At 46.3% G+C, this 23,693-nt stretch overlaps 1 protein-coding gene across 1 annotated transcript in view; it reads right to left on the reverse strand.

Moving 5' to 3' along the window:
• Positions 1 to 1,558: 1,558 nt before the first annotated feature.
• LOC142574406 (uncharacterized) overlaps positions 1,559 to 23,693 on the reverse strand; it is a 136,647-nt gene continuing 114,512 nt past the window's right edge. Inside the window, exons 3-5 of the mRNA XM_075683497.1 lie at positions 23,397 to 23,470; positions 4,852 to 4,932; positions 1,559 to 1,785 (exon numbers count right to left, since the gene is read on the reverse strand). Coding sequence (XP_075539612.1) covers positions 1,649 to 1,785; positions 4,852 to 4,932; positions 23,397 to 23,470 — 292 coding nt within the window. The 3' untranslated portion in view covers positions 1,559 to 1,648. The remainder of the gene's footprint in view (positions 1,786 to 4,851; positions 4,933 to 23,396; positions 23,471 to 23,693) is intronic.

Genomic DNA, 23,693 nt, shown 5'->3' on the forward strand with positions numbered 1-23,693 from the left:
CGCGGTGACTCAGAGGGCAGCCGCTGCCATTGTTGTGCGGGATCCCAGCAGAGGAAAATTCCTTCTACTCGCACTCAGGAAATATGCGGGGGTACAAAGCCTGTTTTCAATCGTCCACAAGAGCGAATCTTTAAGGTACAAGTTCCAAGTGCTTGAGCTCCTTGGCGTTAGCCTTTGCGCGTTCTTCTTGCGCAAGCAGAGCACTCCCGTGTTATCACTCTTGGCAATCGCTCGTCGCGTTTTCGACAAGCGCAAGTGCCGAAACAAGGTTTATGTTGTTGCGGGGCCATAAAGAGCGTCACAAGCTCGTCCCGCTAAGATTCAGTACAAGCCAAACTAAGTGCGTCACGTGGCCGGGCTGCCTTTCGCTAATGGCGTCACAACGCCAGGCGCGGCAAGCTTGCCTCAAGAGTATCCGAAAAAGTAACGAAATTAATGACAATATTGCTCAGGGTCAGAGAATGCGTCAAGAACTTTTCCAAGTAAAGTTCTGTACGCGTGAAAATAAGTGCGTCACATGGCCGAACTGTTTTTCACCAACTGCGTCACAACATCAGGCGCGGTGAGCGCGCCCAAAAACAACCGAAATTAGTTGCCATAATGTAGGACTCACAGAAAGCGTCGGAAAAATTTGCAGTACGAGTCCTAACTCTAGGTAACTGCACCACGACGGCTGAGCTGTTTTTCTCAAACTGTGTCACAAGTCTAGGTTGCATGCCATAGGCCTAATTGCTTGAAATGCGTCACCGACGATCAAATAAAATTGCTCACCTTGCTGTAGTCCAATAGTGCAGTGGTGCCGTATCGAAGAGCAGAAGGAACTCAAGGACACGCCGGAAGCCCCACAAACCAGGCTAAATAAATAAATAAATAATTAAATAAGAGGCAGTCGGTTAGGCCAACGTTCACATGCTCAGCCGGCCTCGTTCGCTTCGGCGGCGTGTCTGACGCATGACGCATGCATCTGGCGTGTCATTGGCTGGTCGCTAGGCAATGGAAAAAAAAGTAACCTGCAAAGTATAACTTAATTGATAAGCAGATATCGTTAATTTTGGCGGGAAACAATAAAACAATATAAAACAATGTCTGTTACCTTCGTCTCACTTTTTTTTCCTATGCTCGCGGCAGCAAACGGTCGACATTAACTACAGCGTAACGTATTTCCTGTTGCTAGTTTTCGCCCGAGTGACCCCACTTGTAAAATTTCTCTCTCTATGGTTTTTTCTTGAATACCGGACAATCCAGACCACCGAGCACACACTTAATCGCAGTGACGGCAACTTTACCCACACATACGCACGTTGGTTACGTCACTTCTTAAAGCCTACATATCCGGACGATTTCAGCCTTGAACTTCATTGTGAACAAGGCTGCCGAGCGGGAACCGAAATGTCTTTCACTTTTATAAAGTTTTGTGGTCGTTGTCCGCTTTTAACTGTTATCATGTTGTTGCTTGATAGCGTTATTGTGTATTTTAAGAACACTACACTACCACATACTGACGCTTAGCAGTATTCATTCTCAGGGAGACAGTGGTTTTGGAAGCTCCTCCGACTACTTCAATGCAGGCACTTTATTTTTCTCCCGACGCCCGGATTGATTGACGTGGTCAATGAATCCAGTAAGCGCATGATATCTTTTGTAGTTCTTAAATGCTGTCGCGACATTCTTCTGTGTGCACGCCGTGGAAATCTTCCATAATCTTGTTCTTTTCGGCGATTGACTGGACGGTTCTATGAAAGTCAGGGTCCAAGGTCGGTTTCCGAGAGGCCACAACAGTTGACACTGCAAACAAGGAAAGAATTTTACCTTTTGAACCTGACTTTGAACGGAGTGACACAGCCGAGTAAGTGGTTTGGTGACTACACCGAGTGCAGAGTACACCGCGAAACAAAGGCCTTCAGCTCAACGTACGCGACGTACGACTACACAAAGCAGCGTCATAAGCTGATTATTTTTTAGTAAAACGTGCTTTAAGAAACATCCTGTCAGTAGAAAAGCCAGAGATCGCACAGGAAGGAAACACATGGTATGAGAAAGCAAATTGCACGTGATGCCACGGTGGCAAATTGGTTATGGCGTTCTCCATTCGAGCAAGATGTCACTAGATAGAATGTCGGCCGCAATGAAGAAGCGCCCAACTACTTAAATTCAGGGGCACGTGAAGGAGTCAAAAGTCATCAGAATAGCTTCACCGTTGCGTTCCTCGTATTCCGCTGTGGTGCTTTGCGATGGGAAATCTCAGTCCTTATTAAAGTATTATACTTTCCATTCAAGGATAAAGTGCCACCGACGCTACTGCCGCTTATCCCAGCTTCTTCGTGCTTCGGGTGCGTATCGCCCTCGTTGTGGATGAGAGCGAGGAAAACCGCAGAACCGATGAAGTGAGAAATCATTCAAGGAAGACAGCGCAAGTATAGCGGATATTAAATATTCTTCTGTTGAACTGTACCAAAGAAGCTGGGCATGTGGTTATCTTGGATAAATTTCCGACAACTAACCTTTATATTCTTACAGTTAAGCAAACTGGCTGGACAGTAAAAGACAACTATAGCCGCAGGTGGGAACCGCACCTGCAACCTCCACACTATTGTAGCGATGCCCTGTGAACCCAGCTATACAGTGACGGAGTCTCGATCCGCCTCTCTCTGCGGGCAACTTTACACCGACTGGACTCGAGACCGTTCACCGAGTCAAAGATACTCGGACCCTGGCCACACCCGTCACTGGCTCGAAAAGCGATTCGTGCACTAGTGCGATACTTGAAGTGCGCCGGCTTAAGAGACCGTTTATAGTGTCCTTGTGTATAGTGTCCCTCCCACACGCACTCAATGCTTACTCTCTCCCTTTTTCCTCTTTGTATTTTTCCCCCACCCCCAGTGTAGAGTAGCTAACCGGATGCTCTTCTGGTGGACCTCCCTGCATTTCATATCCTTGTTTTCTCTCTCTCTCTCTTTTCTCGATCCGCCATTTCCTTGCGAATATACGGGCACGATTTAAAACTGGGGTTCAGCGTTTTTCGGATTCAATATACAAATAACAAAAGAGGTTCGTGAATATTTTTTTTTTGCTTTGGTAATTAGGTTTTAACCGAGAAGTGTCAGTGAAATGAAATCATTCGGAAAACTAAGAGAACGCGCGGAAGCGCTGCTAGGAGCCTAGTGCTCTGCAATGAAAGGTGCTTGGACTGGTCCGGCGTCATACCCTCCGTGGAATCAGTTTTCACTTCTTAAAATTGATGAAGCTATATTCGCTAACTTTTTCGGACTTTACTCACCATTCTGCTGCTGCCTTGTCCAATAGCTCACAGACACGGGCGAGCGCGCATATGACGAATCGGCTCTGTGTAGCAATATGTACAACCCAAACATATGCTACCATGACTGGCTCTATTCTCTTTGGAATTACGCATTAAAAAACGAGCGGTATCTAAGTGTCATAAAAGTCGCAAATATTCCCTTGCAAGGGCATAATTTCTTTATTAGGACGAAGCTTTCTATAACTTCCTCTCAGGGCTTGGTGCATCTGCTCGGTTGGTCTCTCGCAAAGTAATAGGCCGGCCCCAGAAACAGCGTAATAGACTACTGCGCTTATCCAGGGGATGGTGCAGTTGAAAACTGAACCGATCCCGCAGGCAGCGTACACCGCAGTCACGTGTGGCACGTGTGACACCTGGTTGCAGTCTCCACATTTTTCGCTGGAAAGCCACGTGCTCGCCAACTGGAAAACACGGTTCAGAAATTGAACCGTTTGGTGGCAGTCACCTTATGTACATATTGCCAAAAATGATCGTTGAATTTGTATATTTCTGTCTCGTTTCCTAATGTTATTATTTCTGACCGTCTTTCAATGTTCAATGTTTCTGTCTTTTCCCGCAGTGGCTCGTAAGATAGCCATAACTACCCCGTAATTTTTTTCCGTAATATTCTTAGAAATTTCATACGTGCAGTACTTTACAAAGAAAGTATTCGTATAATTTGTGTTTGAAATTCAAATGCCCGAACTTTCAACTGACACTGTGCCCTTGCCAAGTGCTTCTAAAAACCTTCGTAATTCTTCATATTCAAGAGAACTACGTTTCCGAAAAGTAAAATCTGCAGTTATACGGCAGGTGCCAGCGTCAACAAAATCAGCGAGCTAGAAAATAATTGAAAAAAAATGCGCAATACAAACCGTTATTCTCGAGGGTAGAAACTGTCCACCAAAAACATGCTGTGAAAGCTCATCTAGATATATACAGTCGCAGAAAAAAAAATTCGGATCAAAACAAAATCCGAAAAGGCTAAACCTTATGTGTAACTTAACCGACAGGGAGTATTACGAGCCCTACTCTCGGCCATTACGACAGATGCGGAATATGAATTGAAGAATCAATAATTGGGTTGTGGTGCTATAAACTCTGACTTGTCGGATTAAATAAGGAAGTGAATGATATGTCCGACTTGGGTCTGCCGTGTTTCGGCCGCGTGAAGAACATGCGCAGTCGGTGCTCCGTTGTCCACTTCCGACGGGCAGTGCACGTGCCCCTGTGTGGCTCCTTTCTGCGACGGCACTGCCGCGTTCTCGGCGTAATTTCGTCATCTCCTGATTATCTCCAAAAGTACCGCAGTTTCACTCTTGATTATTGCTCTCGAACTAATTTCTCGCACTCTGTGTTGCGTACTATACTTCTTTGGTGTCGAGCATTATTACCGGTTGCGTGGCTTGAAATGAAGCCTTTTTCAAGCGTCGACTCTTTTGGTGTGACGGATCGTCAGTAAGAAACAGAACCTTTCGATTTCGGAACTGCTACCGCGGGGTACGATTCCATTTAGGGTACACTACCTAAACGGAACGAAACATGCTACTTACCATATGTGCCTTCACGTATATTCACCACAGCCCAGTTTTCGTAATCGGTACCGAGAATTGTTGCCCAGATTACCGGTTTGTCTGCAACAAGAAATAAAGATAAAATGGAACAGATTGCAACATATATTTTAGAATTTTAAGATACAGGCCCAGTATTTAGTTCTCAGCGGTTGATGCTTTCACTATACGAAAATCTTTGCAGGCATTATTTCAATAAAAATTAAACCAAAAGCACTCGAGTTAACGAAGTGATGAACACGCTCGAATTATTTCGTTCAATCAAACAGTTCGGAAAATCAAATAAGGAATTCTTCGGTCCTTCAAAATCTAAAATTGTAACGTAGTGACACCTAAAAAGTACCACTGCATTGTATTTTCAGCTAACCTACGCCTTCGCGTGTACAAATTCCGCTAGGGTGGCCCAACTACCTCCGCCCCTAGCGCCATCTGGTATATAAGAATGCTAACGATTCCTCAGTCTGTTGTTACGTGCATGGGCGAGGCGTGCAGCCTCGCCAAAGTAAACCTAGGGTCGGGGCTAAGGTGCCTAGATATTTTAACGCGACAGCATTTGAGCGCACGCTCGAAAAAACCCCGTCTGCGTCAAAATTAGAAAGAAATGAGAGCTTTTATTATTCATTTAGTTCTGGAGAAGCTTCTTTTTTTTTAAATCGGGTTTAATGCAAGCTAGTTTGGTGACTGTGGGTTCACGACAAAATTGAACCTCATGGGTACTTGCCAAGGAATGCAAATTTCTTCGTTTGATCGGAAACTTCGTAAAATCGGCTTTAGTTAGATCGAGTTTTAACTATATATATAACACCTTCAAGGAATGAACCAGCCTATCACTCCATAACATCACTGATTCTGCGAAAACGTGTTTACGCTGTATGAAATTGACGATTGCCCGATCTACAGAAGGTAGTTTTTTGAATTTTGCAAGAGTGCGTTAAATGTGCTCTCTAGTTAAAGAAATCATCTTTCTTCACCTATTTTTATTCTGTTAGCAATAGGATTGTCAAAGTGGAAAAATAAAGTTTACCTACCTTCAGGTAAAAAAAAAATCTCCGATCTTACAAGACAAAATCACGATACCATCATGAGGCACGCCGTAGTGGGGCGACTCGTGATAAATTTAAACTGAGTGGCGTCCTTGAACGAGCGCCGAATGCACTGCACGCGGGTGTTTTTACACTTCGCCCTCGTAGAAATGCGGCCGCCGCGGCCAGGATTTGATCCGGCGATCTCATGCTTAGCAGCGCGACGCCACAGCCACTAAACGACTGCGGCGGGTACGTGCGTGAATTGTGGGGAGCCGTTCACATGGTATAGGTATGGTGTGTGCGTGTGTTTCTCTAGCTGCACCGGGCAGCACAATCCTAATCTTTGATGTAAATTACTCCATTAGGTGGCCATCACTTCTACGATAAATAAAAATACTGAACGGATTAAACACCTTAATTACGTTAACTTTTTAAGTCTTTAATCTTGCGGCCACTATTTTAATCTACGATTTATAGCCAAATTCTCTAGACTGCACCAGTCTCGAGATATTAATTTGCAACGTGTCCGACAAAATACTGTAGCATTCCAGCTACTTTTTTTAAATAATAAAGAGCTGTTTCATTCATTGAAGTACGAAAGTAACTGGAACACAAATGCATTTATTCGAATACATTGAAAATTAGCATCTCGATAATGGTGCAGTCCTGAGAATTTGTTCAAAGAGAATACACTTTGCGAACTCACCGACTATAATTCATATATTTATATCGTGGCCATAATCTTAATAATTACAAAATTCATTTACCGTAATTATGTTCATTATTTAATTAGGTATTTTATTTGTTTCACCTGGTGTACCGTGTTCTCACTCAAAAAATGATGAAACCTACTTTCGGCACGTCCCTCATATAGAAGTAAAATAACTCAAGAAGAAATAGGCGAACCAAGACGCAGTAACAGGAAAAGCAGACCAATTTAGACTGGTGCTTGCAAACACATACGCAGCTTAAAAACAGGGAGGTAAATATGCCATAGAGGTAGTAAATAAAACCGTAAATAGGCTGATTTCAGAAGCAGCAATTGATAAGCGAGGTAAGGCACCCAGGCAACCAGTAGGTAAGCTCTCCCAAGTAACAAATCACATAATAAAAAAAAACGACAAAGCACGAAAGTGTCCAACTCAAGAGATCAGATAGAATTCGCGGAAATGTCAAAACTGATCTACAAGGAGAAAATAAGGAATTTTCAAATTATAACGTCAGAAAGCCTGAGAAAGCAGTAAAAAATTGACGCAGCATGAAAACAGAGAGAACAAAATTTGGCATAGGGCAAGCCAAGATGCGTTAACTGAAAGATAAGTAGGATGATATCATCAGTAATCTCGAAACTATAGTAAGAGGAGAAGAATTCGATACTGACCTGTAGAGTAACCATAGAAGCCACGCTACCTCAATTCGAAGTGGTGATGAACAGTATACAGAGGATCCTTCTAGATCTAGCGATGAAGATAGAAGGGCCTTGCCAGACATGACCCGGGGAAAAGCAACAGGAGAGCATGGAATAACCTTCGATTTAATCAGAGATGAAGTAGATGTGCTGGAAAAGCTGGCGGCCGTTTATACGAGTTGTCCCGCGACTTCAAGGGTCCCAGAGAACTGGAAGAATGCCGGCATTATACATATCCACAAAAAGGGAGACGTTGAAGAATTGAAAAATTATAGGCTCATTAGCTTACTTCCAGTATTGTATAAAATATTCAGCAAGATGATTTCTAATAGAATAAGGGTAGCACTTGAGTTTAGTCAACAAAGTAAACAGGCTGACTTCAGAAAACGATATTCTATAATGAATCACATCCATGTCACCAATCATGTAATCGAGAAATCTTCACAGTGCAATCAACCTCTCTATAAGGCTTTCAAAGGTAAAGAAAAGTCATTTCATTCAGACGAGATACCAGCAGTCATAGAGGTATTACGTATTCAAAGAACACACAAGGCATACGTGAAAATCTGGGGAAATATCAGCAAAGATTCCACTGTTACCTTGGTTCTGCGCAAATAAGGTAGAAAGTTACCTATCAGGTAAGTGGTCAGACAAGAAATCACAATCGGTTCAATGCTATTCACTGCATGCATGGAAGAAGTATCCAGTGAAATATACAGTGAAGCACTCCCAGAGTTCTGCGATGTTTGTTGCGACTGCCGCGTGGAAGAGCCTCCGGTGCAAATACGTTGGGATGAGTTCAGTGGCGCGGCGATCACCGGGAAGCAGAAACGGGTGCATGATGCCGTCTTGGTCCATCACATTCCCAAGTCGGGTTTGAATCCGGAGCAAACCACCCTCCTCCGCACGAAAAGGGCACAAATATCTGATTTTCGACGCCTTGTGGAGCTCTCACTCTGTTTGGAGGGCTGATAATTCAAGGCCGAATCGCTGCTTTTGAGCAATACAAAGCCAATACCTTTCCGAAGTGGCAAGCTCCTCCAACGTTACGTGTTCTTTGGGGGTCAGCAAGCCGCGGCAAGCTGCGACGAACCTCAGTATTCATGCGGCAACCCGTAGCACCCGCAGCCAGGTACTATGTCTTCACGAGTCGGAGACAGGGTGCACCGATGTAGCTGAAGCATGGAGCGTAACGGTGTCTACTTCTGACTCCCGTCTTGTACAATACTCGGATTGGTAGCCGAGTGCTTTCGCCATTCTTCACGTCTGGCTAACCAAGCCGGTCCTCTCCACCAAATTTCGCTGGCAATCAGAGAGGGAACCGAAATGCCCCGAGAAACTAGGTCCGCTAGGTTTTGCTTTTCCAAAACAGTGGTTTCGCTGAGAAGAGTTGGTATTATCTTGAATTTCAGCGACCCTGATTATGACAAACTGTTGCCATCTTGTAGCAACACCTCGGTTCCGACGAAGGGCCACTGTTGAATCGGTCCAAAAATTGCATTTCGAGGAAGGGATTCTCAATGTGACAGCTACAAACTTCACATGTCGGGCACCCAGTAAAGCCCCAATAAGTTGGAGCCGCGGAAGTGAAAGATGTTTAAGTGGAGCAGCGCGGGCTTTTGTCATGAGCATATTTACAGATGCTTCTTTGTGGTCCTGCCTCAGGTAGGCGACAGCACCATAGGCTGCATTACTTGCGTCCGTAAATACATGGAGCCCATATCAGTGCAAGTCGATAGGTAGTAAACAAAGCCTCGGCATTGAAAGAGTCGTAATATCAGAGGCTTCTTTGCACCACGAATTGCACTCTTGGGCAACTTCTGTCGCAGTCGCGCTGCTTCAATTATGTTCTATTTACTAATTGCTCTGGAAGAGGAGCTTGGTGCGGATCAATAATTGAGCTGGAAGACCTAGAGTGTGAAACATACGAGCTTCTGCAAGATGAAACGTTTCGTTCACTGAGCTTCTTGCAAACACTCAGTAACCGGATCAGCGTTCAAACTTAGGTTGCCTGATCTGGTGTTCCAGAGTACTCCGAATGTCTTCGTTTGCTCAAGTCGTTCTATGCGTCTTTCCATGTTAGTGTAGTTGGTCGCCTACTTCTGCTACTTCATTCCAGCCTATGCGAATATTTATGTAGCATGGTCGTAAGTTTATAGACATCCTGGGCAGTAGGAGCGCTGATGACCATGTCGTCCGCTTAAAATGAACTCGCCAACTTCTCAGATGTTCGACGGTGCTCTGCGGATACTCGCTGGAAGTGATGTCGCACTCAGTAAAAAGGGGCTTGCCATAGTACCAAAGAGCAAGCGAGTCATGCGGTAATCGCGCACCTGGTGCATGTTTTTGCAAACCAAAAAAATCTAAGGACGTTCCTGTTGCACGGCTTATTTCCAATGTGTAAGAAGGCTTTCTTGACGTGAGCCGCGACTCCGAACTGGTGCTGGCAAAAGCACAGCAACATCCTCAACATATCGTTGCTGACGTTCGGGTCTTTTTCCAGGTGGTCGTTCAGTGAAGTCATTCCAGTGCCATGGGATGACGCATCGAAGACGACTCCGAGTTTATTCATGGTGGGCGATTCCCTGATTATCTCACGATTGGGCATATTGTACTTTGTGGTATCCGCCTCTTCGATGACGGGAAACGGTTGAGCTTGCTCATCCTTAAGATACTATCTCACTGCTGCATCATAGATAAGCAGGCCTTTGTTCTGAGATAGCCGATGATGGAGGCAGCGAAGCCGTTTGATAGCTATCGCACGATTATCGTGCAAGTCCTTCCGCGGCAGACAAACTTCATATCTTTTATCAAGCAGCTCAATGGTTTCAATGAAAGTTTTCAAAACTTGCTTATCATGGGAGGATAGTTAACCAGGGGCGCTATAACGTAAAACTATTCCAAACTTTTCTATTCCATTTCTGCTATCAGCCCTCCACGATTGGTCAAAAACTTTTTTCGACCACGCCCACTTCACGTGTCTGTCACGCGACGTCACGAAAATCGCGATACCTCCCCATCTGATATGATGTGTACTCACTAATTATGCATGATTTGACAGAAAAAAGAAAAACAGTTATTTCTGATTCGACCCCTTTTCGCCATTAGCCCTCGGCTATTGGTAAAAAGTTTTTGAGCTTCACCCACTTCACCTGCCTGTCTCGCGACGTCACAAAACCGCACAATCTCACCGCGTCAAAGTGACGTGTACGCGATAAAGATGCATTAATATGCCGAACAAAACTGAATTTTCTTCGGAATAGCCGCAGGCTGCCCCATTCCGAAAGGAATAGAAGATGGCTGCCGTCGATCGCTCAGGCACTGGCTACTCGCACCTGCCGGAGAGCATGGGTGCACTTACGTATAATAAAACTTCTTGCCTGGCCGTGTAACGTTTTCGAGCCTTTTCGGCACGTTTACCACCTCATTCTGCCAACTTTTTTTCGCTGAGGGTCAGTTTTAGCGTCATTCTTAAGCTTCCGTTGCATTCCGGCTTGAAAGGTATTCCCTTACAAGCTAAGTAAGGGAAAGCCGACCAGTCGCAGACTCCGGCACCACCCTCTTCATCCGGTTATCGATTTTCAGTGCAATGGCTCTGCCCCAGTGAATCCCTCTCCACTTGAGCGCTCTCCTCGCTTCTTGTCAGCCAATTAGATACGACAAGCCGCTCAGTATAGGCAATGTTATTCGTTTTTCAAGCAAACAAAAGTGACCTCATATGAACGAGGAGAGCATTTAATTGGTCTGTTCAGACAACGCTGCGGGTGACCGCCCGGTACTTGCGTCGGTGGTTACGAAAATTTGACGTCAGGAGATCGGAATAGAAACATATTGGAATAGTTTTACGTTATAGGGCCCCAGCCTCTGTGATCCCTAAGCTTTCGAGTTACCAAACGTTTTGCAGTTCTGAGGATACACCTTCGTCGTTCATGCAGCAATTCGTCTGAAGACATACATTCGCTTGCGTGTGCGAGTGCAGGGGCTCATCGCTGTTTAAGGGTCCTTGGAATGCCAAGGCCAGTACAATTTCAATTGAAAGGTGAACTTTGTGTTTATCATCCCAAGTGACGTCTTTCATTTCCAAGTATCTTTCACAACGGCTCTGACGCTATTAATAAGCTAATGCGTTCTTGGTGAAAGTTCGGGAAGCAAAGAGAATCAGCCAATTGTCGACTGCGGTTCGTAGGCCTTTGATGAATTCGTGGTCTTTTGACACAACAAGGACTTCACAGATGTGTGCTATTTCTCTTGCTTCGAACACGTGATGAACACCATCGAACTGACTTTGTAAGGTTACTTCCACTAGTCTTCGACGAGTACTTTGACCTGCACTTTGTTTCCGAAAAACGTTGATGGCAAGGTCAATCTCTCCTAACATTTGACGCTCATCTTTCTTGAGACATCTTCCTTCATGAAAATGCGCTGGCTACCGCTATCCACAATACCTTTTATGTAGCACGAACTCTTGGCGCCCTTTATCCAAGCTCTGAACGCTTGCAGAAGTGTGGTATCTATGTTACTTGGTTTATTTCCATTTGCGACATCATACATGGAAGCATTCGTTCATGGAAGCTCATTGAGTGTTTTTGTGCCGTCGTTAAGTTATGAGCACATTTAGCTACCGGTGAAGTGTGTCTTCTTTGACAATGCGAGCAGCTAAGCTTACGCCGACAATCCCTTGCTCGGTGTCCCTTGGTTGTACACCTGAAGCAGCAGCCAATCATTGACAGAAGACGCTTTTCCTTAACATTATCGATGGGTACGTCGAAATCCTGCGTTGCATGTGCCTTTTGGCAAAAGACGCATACCTCCTCCTTTGTCCTGGCGTTGATATTGAGGACTGGAGCTGATGCCGTTGGCTGAGTTGGCCGTGCGAGACACGCTGCTGTTAGGTAGTTTGCTCCTTCCACTCCCCGTCGGTGCGAATATACTTGATCAGTTACTGACGTTCTTGTTCCGAGCTCGACTGGTCATTCGCACATGAGGCCTCGAGTCGACGCCGTCGGTCATATTCTACCATTAAATCTTGTGGAGTCGATTGTGCGAGCACCTCGCACAGCTTTGCGGCGTACTTTGACTCCGAGACTTCGAGGGTTTCGAGTTTACTGATATTTACTTGCGCAAAATTGCAGAGGCTTCTCAGCGCACTGACGTTCGCTGACGTAGTGAAGGGGCGCAAAGTGCGGAGGTTTTCCAAGCGTTTTTGTTCAATAATTCGCACGCCTTTGAACCGCTCCTTCAAGATCGAAATTTTAAAAAAATATGGGGTTTAACGTGCCAAAACGACTTTCTGATTATGGGACACGCCGTAGTGGAGGACTCCGGAAATTTTGTCCACCTGGGGTTCTTTAACATGCACCTAAATCTAAGTAGACGGGTGTTTTCGGATTTCGCCCCCATCGAAATGCGGTCGCCGCGGCCGGCATTCGATCCCGTAACCTCGTGTTCAGCAGCCCAACATCATAGCCACTGAGTAACCACGGCGGGTGTCAAGACGGAAATGGAATCCTCGTAACTGCTGTCTGTCGTCAGTATGCCTGCAATAACCTTTGCAGCGGGGCAAAGAAGGGACCGGAGGTAGTGGAACCGATAGACGCTGTTAAGCAGCGCGTTCTCGTGTGCCGACTATCGAAAGCGGTCCCAAAATGGAAGCCACTTCTCAGGGGAACCGTCGAATCTCGTTAGGTATATCTTAGCAAGCCTCGCTTCAGACTCGACGGAAGCATCTCTCGGGCTTGGCCGCGACCAAGATGAGTCAGTTGGTACATCACGATTAGGCTTCGACGTCGCCGAAGTCTGAAGGGTTAGCCCCTGGAGTAGACGTCGTAGCAGACCAGCGCTTACCGCAGCTCGGCCCTTATACTCCAGCACAGAGTCAATGTCAGCAGCCATCTCGTCATTAGTCGTCTATGCGTGCAGTGCTTCTTTGGCCTGGTCGAGCTCGTCGTTGTTTTTGTCGATGTGCTTAATAATGCTGCGAACCCTCGCGAGATCTGACTGGTTGCTTGCTAGAAGATCCTCAACCTATTTAATGATTTGGTGCCACATCGTCGCCGAGCTGCTCTCGCGTATCGCAGGCTTTTCGTGGTCCTCCGCGAAAGCCGGTAGCGGGTTTCGGCACCAGTGTAAAGTCTGAAGACCTCGTTGTCCGGCAGACCAGGCTTCAAGTACGGTGAAGGACAATATGCCAAAAGAGCCGAGAGCAGCGCCTCTTCTCATGCCGTTTATTATCACAAGAAGACCAAGAACTCCAGTGCCATGCATGGCCGATCGTCGCACTTTGTTTTTCTTATTTTTCGCGAGCTATGTCTGTGCTATTATCAACAGCCTGCCAGGGGGACGGGTTCAGGATAGCCAGTCAGCCTCTAGTGTCTGTAAATCAGTACGCTTATCTACTTCAGTTACTCACAGGGGTCGCTTACTATGAGAAGGCAATTTACAGAAGAATAGGATTGGACTTGAATGCATACGGCAGGCATTGCCTGATCCTGACTTGGAGCATACAACTATCATCGAAAAGAAAGGTGCACAATCACTGCATTTTACAGGTGGTAACATATTGGACAAAAAGTTGCGAGTTTAACAAAAAAGTTCGAGAATAAGGACCGCGCAAACAAAGATGAAAACTGTTAGTTGTAATGTTAAGAAACAGGAAGAGACCGGTGTGTTTGAGAGAGCAAACGGGGATATCCGACAGTCTAATTGGCATTAAGTGAGAACAATGGAGCTTTGCAGGCCACTTAATGAGTAGGACGGATATCCGTGGTGGGCCATTACCGTTACAGAATGGGTGCCAACTGAAAGGAAGCGCAATCGATAACGGCAGAAAACTAGGTAGGTTGATGTAACTAGATAATTTGCAGGTGGAAGTTTGAATCAATTGAGGCTGGACAGGCGTAATCGGAGATCGCGGGGAGGGAGGCCTTCGTTCTGTAGTGGACGTAATAGTACGGTGATGGTGATACATATATATATATATATATATATATATATATATATATATATATTATAAAGGAGATTTATTGGGGTTCGTAGCGACCGCCGGTTCTAGGATGCACCGAGCAGTTCCCGAGCTCGAGCCTCTGCTGCGCGCTTGATGCTGCCGATGCTGCTGACTGTGCGCGCACGTTCGTTATCTTGCTTACAATGTCCCCGCGGAAATAAAGGAGCCATCCTACACTGCTTGCATCGGTATGGATTTCGGTTGGCGCTTGAGGGTCAAAATGGCGAAGAATGCGTGGCGTCGTGAGAAAACGGCGCAAGGTTGTGAAGGCGTCTTCATACGCTGGAGACCATGACGAGAGATCTCTAGCACCACCAAGGAGCGGCGTGAGCGGCGATATAATTGACGCAATGTTTCGAGCGAATCGCCGGAAGTAAGAGCAGAGGCCGATAAAACTGCGTAGCTCTTTCATAGTGGTAGGTTTTGGGAACGCAGTAACCGCACGTAGCTTCTTGGGATCCGGACGAATACCCTCCTTTGACACGACATGGCCTAAAATTGTGAGCTGACGAACAGCAAATCGGCACTTCTTCAGGTTAAGTTGCAACCCGGCGTTGGTCAAGCAAGTGAGTAAGTGCTGGAGGCGGAGCAGCTGCGTTGCGAAATCAGGGGCGAACACCACAATGTCGTCAAGATAGCAAAGACAGATTTTTCATTTGAGGCCACGCAGAACATTATCCATCATTCTTTCGAACGTAGCAAGTGCGTTGCAAAGTCCGAAAGGCATGACGGTGAATTCATACAAGCCGTCTGGTGTAACAAAGGCAGTTTTTGGCCGATCGGCATCTGCCATCGGAAGCTGCCAATGGCCTGACCGCAAATCCAGCGAAGAAAAGAACTCTGCTCCCTCCAGACAGTCCAGAGCATCATCGATGCGTGGTAATGGGTAGACGTCCTTCAGCTAGATCTTGCTCAACCGTCGAAAATCAACACAGAAGCGGATGGAACCGTCTTTTTTGTGACGAGGACCATGGGACAGGCCCATGGGCTTTTGGAAGGTTGAATGACGCCTCGACGGAGCATGTAATCGACCTGGTCAGCAATGACGCGACGTTCCGTAGCGGAGACGCGATATGGTCTTTGTCGCAGCGGTGAGTGAGAGCCAGTGTCGATGTAATGCTCAACCGTCCATGAACGGCCGAGAGATGTTTGCGCAACGTCGAAAGAACGGCGGAAGTACTGAAGGATTGCGAGAAGTTGAGATCGCTGCGAATGCGTCAGATCTTCGGCGATGAATGGGCTGAACACACCAGTCCATGTTGAGTCGGGTACGCAGAGGGCACTCAGTTCATGGACTGCAGTAGAAGGTACTTCGTCGAGGACAGAGACAATTCGTGTTGAATCGGCCAACTCGACGTAACCAAGGCATTCGCGGCGGAGCAGTGATAGCGGCGACGAAAGATGATTGTAAATGGGCATCGTGCTCACACCGGCGGCAAGGTCAAGAGCTGCAAAGGGCAAAGGAAGCGCTTTTCTGGTAACGAAGTGATGAGAGGGCATGAAGAAGACCGTCCCGTCGGATATGGTACTACAGAAGAATGGTACGAATGCTGAAGAGCACAGGGGAATGCAGGTGCCTTCTTCCACGACAATTTTAGCGGCAGGATGAGCATCGACGGAGGCCAGGTCACCAAGGTGGAAAATTTCAATCTCAGCCCGAGCGCAATTGATGGTGGCATTGTGGCGTGAGAGAAAATCCCATCATAGAATAACGGCGTGGGAGCAAGATGAAAGAACTATGAATTCAATCGTGTACAAAACGTCCTGTATGGTCACACGAGCAGTACAAGCAGCGGTAGGGCAAATGGTTTGAGCACTCGCCGTTCGAAGCGACAATCCAGACAGAGACGTCGTCACTTTACGAATCGAACGGCAAAACCTGGCATCCATAACTGAAATAGCGGCACCGGTATCGACGAGGGCGACTGTAGCGACATCTTCGATAAACACATCAATGACATTGGCAGGTAAAAGAGGAGGAGTTCGGCATGTCGACACGTGCGCAGTTCCTGCCTCAGGAATTGCGTCGTCTAGTTTCCCTCTTCGTTAGAGCCGGGTCGTCGACGCAGAGGGAAAGCGATCGGCGACGTGGGGAGGGTGATCGGATGCGTTCGAAACAAGGACGGCGATCAGTCTGGGAGCGAGCTGGTGATGGGTCGAATGGTCCGTAAGGCGCATTTGAATCAGGCGGCACATAGGGCGCTCGGCGATCGTCATCGAACGCCTGCGATCGGCGGCGGCAAAACCTTGCGACATGACCGGGATACCTACATGAGAAGCATATAGGGCGATTGTCCGGCGTACGCCACGGGTTAGTGACGGCAGTGGTGGTCCAGGGTACGGGAGGGGGAGGGCGGTGCCCAGGCTGCTGGAAGCGACGCACGGGAACAGTGCGAGGGGCCATTGCAGCAACCATAGTATAAGTGGCCGGTGTAGTCACGACATCCTGCTAGTGAATAGCCGGCAGCGCTTCCGCGACCTCTTCATGGATCACGTTACGGAGATGAGACGGCAAAGTGCTGGCAGATTCCTGAGTGACGGACACCAGGGATAGCTGTCGTGCGACTTCTTCGCGCACGAAATCCTTGATTTGGGTTATCAGAGAAGCTTGTTCTGGGCCGGTGGTGAGGCTGCAAAGTGACGCCAAATTTGGTGCGGGATGTCGCCTTGTCAGAGCTCGCTGCTTGCGTAATCGATCATAGCTCTGGCACAAGCTGATGACATCTCCAAAAGTGCGCGGGTCCTTGGCCAGAAGCATCTGGAACGCGTCATCATCGATTCCCTTCATGACGTGCTTGATCTTTTCCGCTTCCGTCATGGCAGCGTTCACGCGCCTGCACAAATCTAGAACGTCTTCTATATAGCAGGTGAATGTCTCACCCATGTCCTGTGCGCGTGTACGCAAACGCTGTTCGGCTCGGAGTTTCCTGACGGGGGGTCGGTCAAATACTTCTGTAATCGACGTCTTTAACGCCGACCACGTTCGGATATCCCTCTCAGGATATCTTAACCAGATACTGGCCACGCCCGCGAGGTAGAATGATACGTAAGCCAGTTTGTCTGAGTCATTCAATTTGTTGTGAACGCTCACCCGTTCGTAGGACCACAGTCCACAGCCACTCTTCGTTGTCGTCGGTTCCGCTGAAGATAAGAGGCTCCCGCTGGCGAACGGTGCCAGCGCAAGGGACGGGTGGCGATGGAAGAGTCTTCTGGTCGGCGTCCGGCATAGCGGAGGGTAGCGTCCGAGAACAGAGTTCCAGGATGGTAGAATGGAACGTTACGCCGCACGACTCCACCACTTATAAAGGAGATGTATTGGGGTTCGTGGCGACCGCCGGTTCTAGGATGCCCCGAGCAGCTCCCGAGCTCGAGCCTCTGCTCCGCGCTTGATGCTGCCGATGCTGCTGACTGCCTGCGTGCGTTCGTTATCTTGCTTACAATAGATAGATAGATAGATAGATAGATAGATAGATAGATAGATAGATAGATAGATAGATAGATAGATAGATAGATAGATAGATAGATAGATAGATAGATAGATAGATAGATAGATAGATAGATAGATAGATAGATAGATAGATAGATAGATAGATAGATAGATAGATAGATAGATAGATAGATAGATAGATAGATAGATAGATAGATAGATAGATAGATAGATAGATAGATAGATAGATAGATAGATAGATAGATAGATAGATAGATAGATAGATAGATAGATAGATAGATAGATAGATAGATAGATAGATAGATAGATAGATAGATAGATAGATAGATAGATAGATAGATAGATAGATAGATAGATAGATAGATAGATAGATAGATAGATAGATAGATAGATAGATAGATAGATAGATAGATAGATAGATAGATAGATAGATAGATAGATAGATAGATAGATAGATAGATAGATAGATAGATAGATAGATAGATAGATAGATAGATAGATATTCTATCTGACTGTGGTCGGCTCCGGACCACCGTCAGCTGCACTTCACTTCTCGAACAGGAACGGCATTATAAGCACTTTGGAATGTAGCGAACGAGGTTTAAATTATGGATACGGGGAGCTCAAAGAAGTTTCATGTAAGTGAACACATTCCTTTCGCATTTACCGCTAAATCGCCCCTAACGTTTTTTACAAGGCATTTCGAAATAATAAGCAATACAAGTAAGGAGAGAATGACGCTGTTCGGGTTGTCAAGAGTTGCGCGCAGTGGCCACAAATCTAAGTGAATTTGTCATAAAATTTGTGTTGAAGCATTGCACAATTATCATAGACAGTTGTTTTAATGGCGCAAAAGCTTTCTGGTCGGAATGTATGTGCTGCGGAAAAAATACGCAAGAGTCGCTATCATCTTGCTTGGAGCACTCCATCACTATTAGAGTGAAACAAAATTGCCATAAATGCATTGACCCAGTGTCCGGACAGCGCATTTTAGTATGACTAAATCCAAAATTAAGAATGTTTTCCTAATATATAAGAAAACAAAGCACTTAATGTACTCTCCTACTAGAGTATGCTAACTATTAAACCATGTCCAAACATTAGCAATTTCGCCCATAGAAGAATCAGTAGCGAACGCGATAGAAGCTCTTGCGTTCGAACCATCGCGTGGTGTTTTCACAATAGGCGGTGAAATTGTGAGACAACTCTTGCTGCGCAGCACGAAGGGGGTGTTATTACGGACATTGTCAAATTTCGCCACATCGTGAAATTTGTTAATGGCGGTGTTTTGAGCCAAACAAGCGGCAGTCTTTGATTGGCTCCAGATTCCGCCATTACATAAGTTTACAACATGGCGATATTTGACACTGTCCAAGATAGTAACCCTGACAGATATCAGGCGTGTCCTAACGCTGGCGCGATGTATACTGCGCTGTATACTGCATTTCAGACATGAGATGCTACGCTGTGACGTCTAGAGAAACATTTGGCAGTGGCTTCGTTCGCACTAAGAAATAGTTGAATGTTTCTTGATGGCACTTGCCCGGAACTGTTTTTTACATAGGCGCGTTATTTAATGACAGAAAGCTTATTCTTTACAAACAATATAGCTGTGATATATCTTTCAATAGGTGAAGCGCCAATAGTTACGGCACACAAAAAGAAATACAGACAGTATTTGTCGTGTGCCGTCACGTCACTGCAAGAGGCACCCTCGTATTAAATAATGGGCACGCAGACGTGCTTCTTACGAAATTTAACAACGAGCGCCTTCACATCCCAAAGGGCACTCCAACTGCGTACAGTGATGAGACATTACAAGTAAAGGACTTTTCGCAGTGCAGCATCACGGAATGAATGAAATGGCTGTTCAGACAAGGAAACATAATCTGTCGACGTTGCGGCACCAAGTTGCGCGCTGAGCGGCAGCGTGTAAGGGAACTCATACTGCAGTTTGAGGATTGCTCTTCGTTTACGTCGAAAGTCAAGCAAACAGCACTGACCATGCATCGAATAATTACGGAAGGCGCCACAAGAACAATTTGACAGAACCCCTCTTTTATGGCTCCGAAGGAACGCAAAAAAATACAATACAGATAAAGAAAATGCTCAAACATGATGTCATCCAGCCTTTAAAGAGTAGTTAGGCGTTCCCCGTGGTACTAGTCAAAAAAAAAAGAAGAAAAGACGGCAACTTATGCTTCTGTATTGACTACCGCAAGATAAATCAGGTAACAAAGAAAGAGGACAAGTCATTACCACGCAAAAACGATTCACTTGCCAGGTTACGGCACGCACGTTATTTTTCTTCCATGGACCTACGCAGCGGGTATTGTCACCGACAAATCGATGATAGAGATCGTGACGCCCGACGGTCTCTACGAATTTTAGGTGCCCCGTTTCGGTTTATGTACAGCGTTAGCAACTTTTCAACGTCTAGTGGACACCGTAACTTCAGGTCTAAAGTGGCAAAAGCGCTTGGCCCACCTAGACAATCAGATCGTTTTTTCAGCTACATCGAAGGGCACTTATTTAACCTGGCTACTGGCTGTTCTTGAAGCCAAACGCTAAGCTGGCCTCACGTTAAAGCCAGAAAAAGCCATTTTGGCTTGAAGGAACTCCAATTTCTAGGCCAAGTCGTTAGTAATGAAAGTTTCCAGCTTGGCCTACGCAAAATAGACGCTGTCACAAAGTTCCCCACATCATCTGAGAAGAAAGCAGTGAGACGCTTTCTGGGCCTGGGCTCCTATTACCGATAGTTTATTACGGAATTTTCATGTATTGCCTCACCGTTAACGCGAATAACACGAAAGGATGTTCTTGTTGTTTGGGGCGAAAGAGGGCAAATGTCATTTAACGAGTAATATTAATGTCTGCAAACGCCCCCAGTTCTTGCGCACTTTTACCAGGATGGCCCGGCAGCACTTCATACCGATGCGAGCATTGTATATATGTCTAGGTGCCGTGATAGTGCAGTGGCAAGATGGCACCGGAAAAGTGATAGCCTACGCTAGCAAACTTGTCTCGTGCATTGGGGAAGATTACTCCACTACCGAGAAAGAATGTCTAGTCGTAGTGTGGGGTTGTAATCAAATTTGACCCCTATTTGTACGGCCGCTCATTAAACCATCGTCAGCGACCACCATTCTCTGCTGGCTGACAAACTTAAAAGACCGATCAGGTCGACTGGCGCGCTGGAACCTCAGGCTTCAGGAGTTCGACGTGGCCGTCGCACACAGGTCAGGGAAAAAGCACACAGTGACGCCGACTGCCTCTCTTGGTCTCCAAAACAGCCTTCTGTCACACAGGATAAGGACACGGACGCTGCATTCTTAGTAACCATCGATACATTTACCATTTCACGGTAGCAGCACGACGACCTAGAACTGCTTCCACTTATCGACTTCTTGGAAGACCGAGCTACAGACGTGCTGCGACTGTTTACAAGAAGGCAGGTGTCATTTTGTTTGAAGGGTAATGTTCTCTGTAACTTTTTTTTTTTCGGCAGACAGTACCTATTTACTGGTCGCGCCTGCTTCGCTGTGAAATGAAATTCTCACAGCATGTCATGATGAGGCCACCTATGGTTATCTAAGCTACACACGAACATTGTCCCCACTGCGGCGCAAGTGACATTAGCCGAAGCTACCAGCCGCTTTCAAGCATCACGCACGCATGTGTCCTGACTGCCAAAGACGCAAAGTGCCTCCCGACAATGCAGTTGGTCTCTTACATCCTATTGAGGTACCGGGCATACCCTTCGCCAAAATTGGATTTTCTCGGACCATTTCCAACTTCTTCTACATGGAACAGGTGGATAATTCCCGCCACTTATAACCTTTATTACCCGGTGTACGGGGACAAAAGCTAGCGGGCGGGGGGGGGGGGGGGGTCACAGCAGCTGAATCTGTTCGATTTTTCGTCAAGAGCGTCGTCCTTAGGCAAGGTGCCGCAGCGGTAGTATTTACTTACAGGGGAACCGCGTTCGCGGCCGGACTTCTAGCCACAGTATTCAAACTTAGTGGCACTGCTTACCGGTAAATAACAGCCTATCATCCTCAGATGAATGAACGTACGGAAAGTTTGAACAAAAGACTCACAGAGATGTTTTGCATGTATGTCGACGTGGAACATAAGAACTGAGACGAGATTTTGCCTTATGCAACCTTCGCATATAACACCGATCGACAGGAGACGATCGTGTGACACCATTCAGCTTGGTACACGGTCTCCTAGGCACGACAACATTGGATGCCATACAGCCACACGAGTGTGACGACATCCATGCAGATGCTGAAGGATTTTCTCAAGCCGTCGAAGAAGCCAGACGTGTGCGCACCCACCACCAACCAGCAAGACAAGCGTGCGACGCGGTGCCATCGTCAGCACAAATCGGTTGCCGACACAACCGGCGAGAGAGTGTGAGTTTAAATACACATAGATCGTCGGGGACTTCCTGAAAAACTGCTAAGGCGATATTTGGGATCCGACACCTGAACGACGTGAATTATGAGGTCTTGCCACATCGTGCAAATTGTTCGCGGACCCGCGAGCACCTACCCGAAGTGCGGCTTGAGGTGCGCATGAAGCTGTACCTATCCAAATGGCCAACGTTTTATTGTTCCCCGCACGCACACGCTGAAGTTGAGCATAGGGGCGTTGCTTGCCTTGAAAGGGAGGCAAATGCTGCGTCTGTAGAGCAGCAAGAAAAGTGACGATAAGAACATATATCGGCATTTAAAGGAAACATAGCGATGGAGAAGCAGGCGAAGAAGTGACTAGCGCGTGGTATTAAACAGTCCGCTCTTCTTAAGGTTGCTGCTCACTACTGCATTTGTGCCTCGAGTTTCCCACGCCGCGACGATATCTACCCGCCTGTCGGTTTAGGCTCCACTTAACTCTTAACTCCACTTAAAGCCCTCGAGTTCTAGGATAGCAAGGGGAAAGGAATAATGTCTGAAACAGAGATTAGTAAAAGGCTGTTGGAGGTTTGGTGCCATGAAAGTAGGGATACCACAAAGAAAGGAGGAGTACAAAAACAAGATTCTCAATAATGACCCATAATATATAATGCTAGACATTTATCCTATATAAGAAAATGATACGTAAGACAGCAAAATATGAAAAATAGAGCTTAGTGGCGCAAGCCGCTGTCACGTTCCAAAAGGAACTTTCATAGCATCCATCCATCCATCCATCCATCCATCCACCCACCTATCCATCTCCTTATCTCCGGCACTTATTTCTGGCAACTATTTGCCTAGTTGCACTACGGCGATATTTGTTAGAGGCTAAGGAGGGGCAGATCCAGTTTTGTTACTCCAGGGTTTTGCATTAACAGTGGCTACGCGTAGACAGAGGATCATAGGCTAACACAATATTTAAAAACACATATTCTGCCACCCTGCGCAATATGGCAGAAAACAAAAGTGCACTTTAAAGCCTTGACGTTGCTTCAACTGTGTGCACAATAAAAAAAGATAGGTTAATGGAACATTTACCCTTTCGATTAAATAGCTCTGTTTCAGCCAATCCACCAGTAGTTTTAAGAGCATTCATAAATTATTTGTCAGGTCTATAATCAGCAATACTGCAACACCAATGTAGCAGTTCGAAGAAAATCTCCCTGTAAATATAAATTACCGTTAAGTGAAGCTGTGTACTGCGCAGGGTTCTCATCGTCTGCAAGATCAAGAGACAGTCGGCGGGTGCGGCCACTGCAGAAAAAAGAAAAGCAACACGGAATAACATTACTGTTTTCGAATAAGTACTATGCCATGTCCGAGTGGTCGTTTAAATACCCTCTTACTATGTGTGACATAAATGCAACAAATAAGCAGATTCCGCCCCAGACACCGACAACGGCTTGTCTCTGTTCATCTAAAAACAAATGAACAAAAATTGGCGGTGACTTCAGCTTGCTCTGAAGTGGCTGTAACG

The sequence above is a fragment of the Dermacentor variabilis genome, chromosome 3, assembly GCF_050947875.1.
Source record: "Dermacentor variabilis isolate Ectoservices chromosome 3, ASM5094787v1, whole genome shotgun sequence".
Taxonomy (NCBI): Eukaryota; Metazoa; Arthropoda; class Arachnida; order Ixodida; family Ixodidae; genus Dermacentor; species Dermacentor variabilis.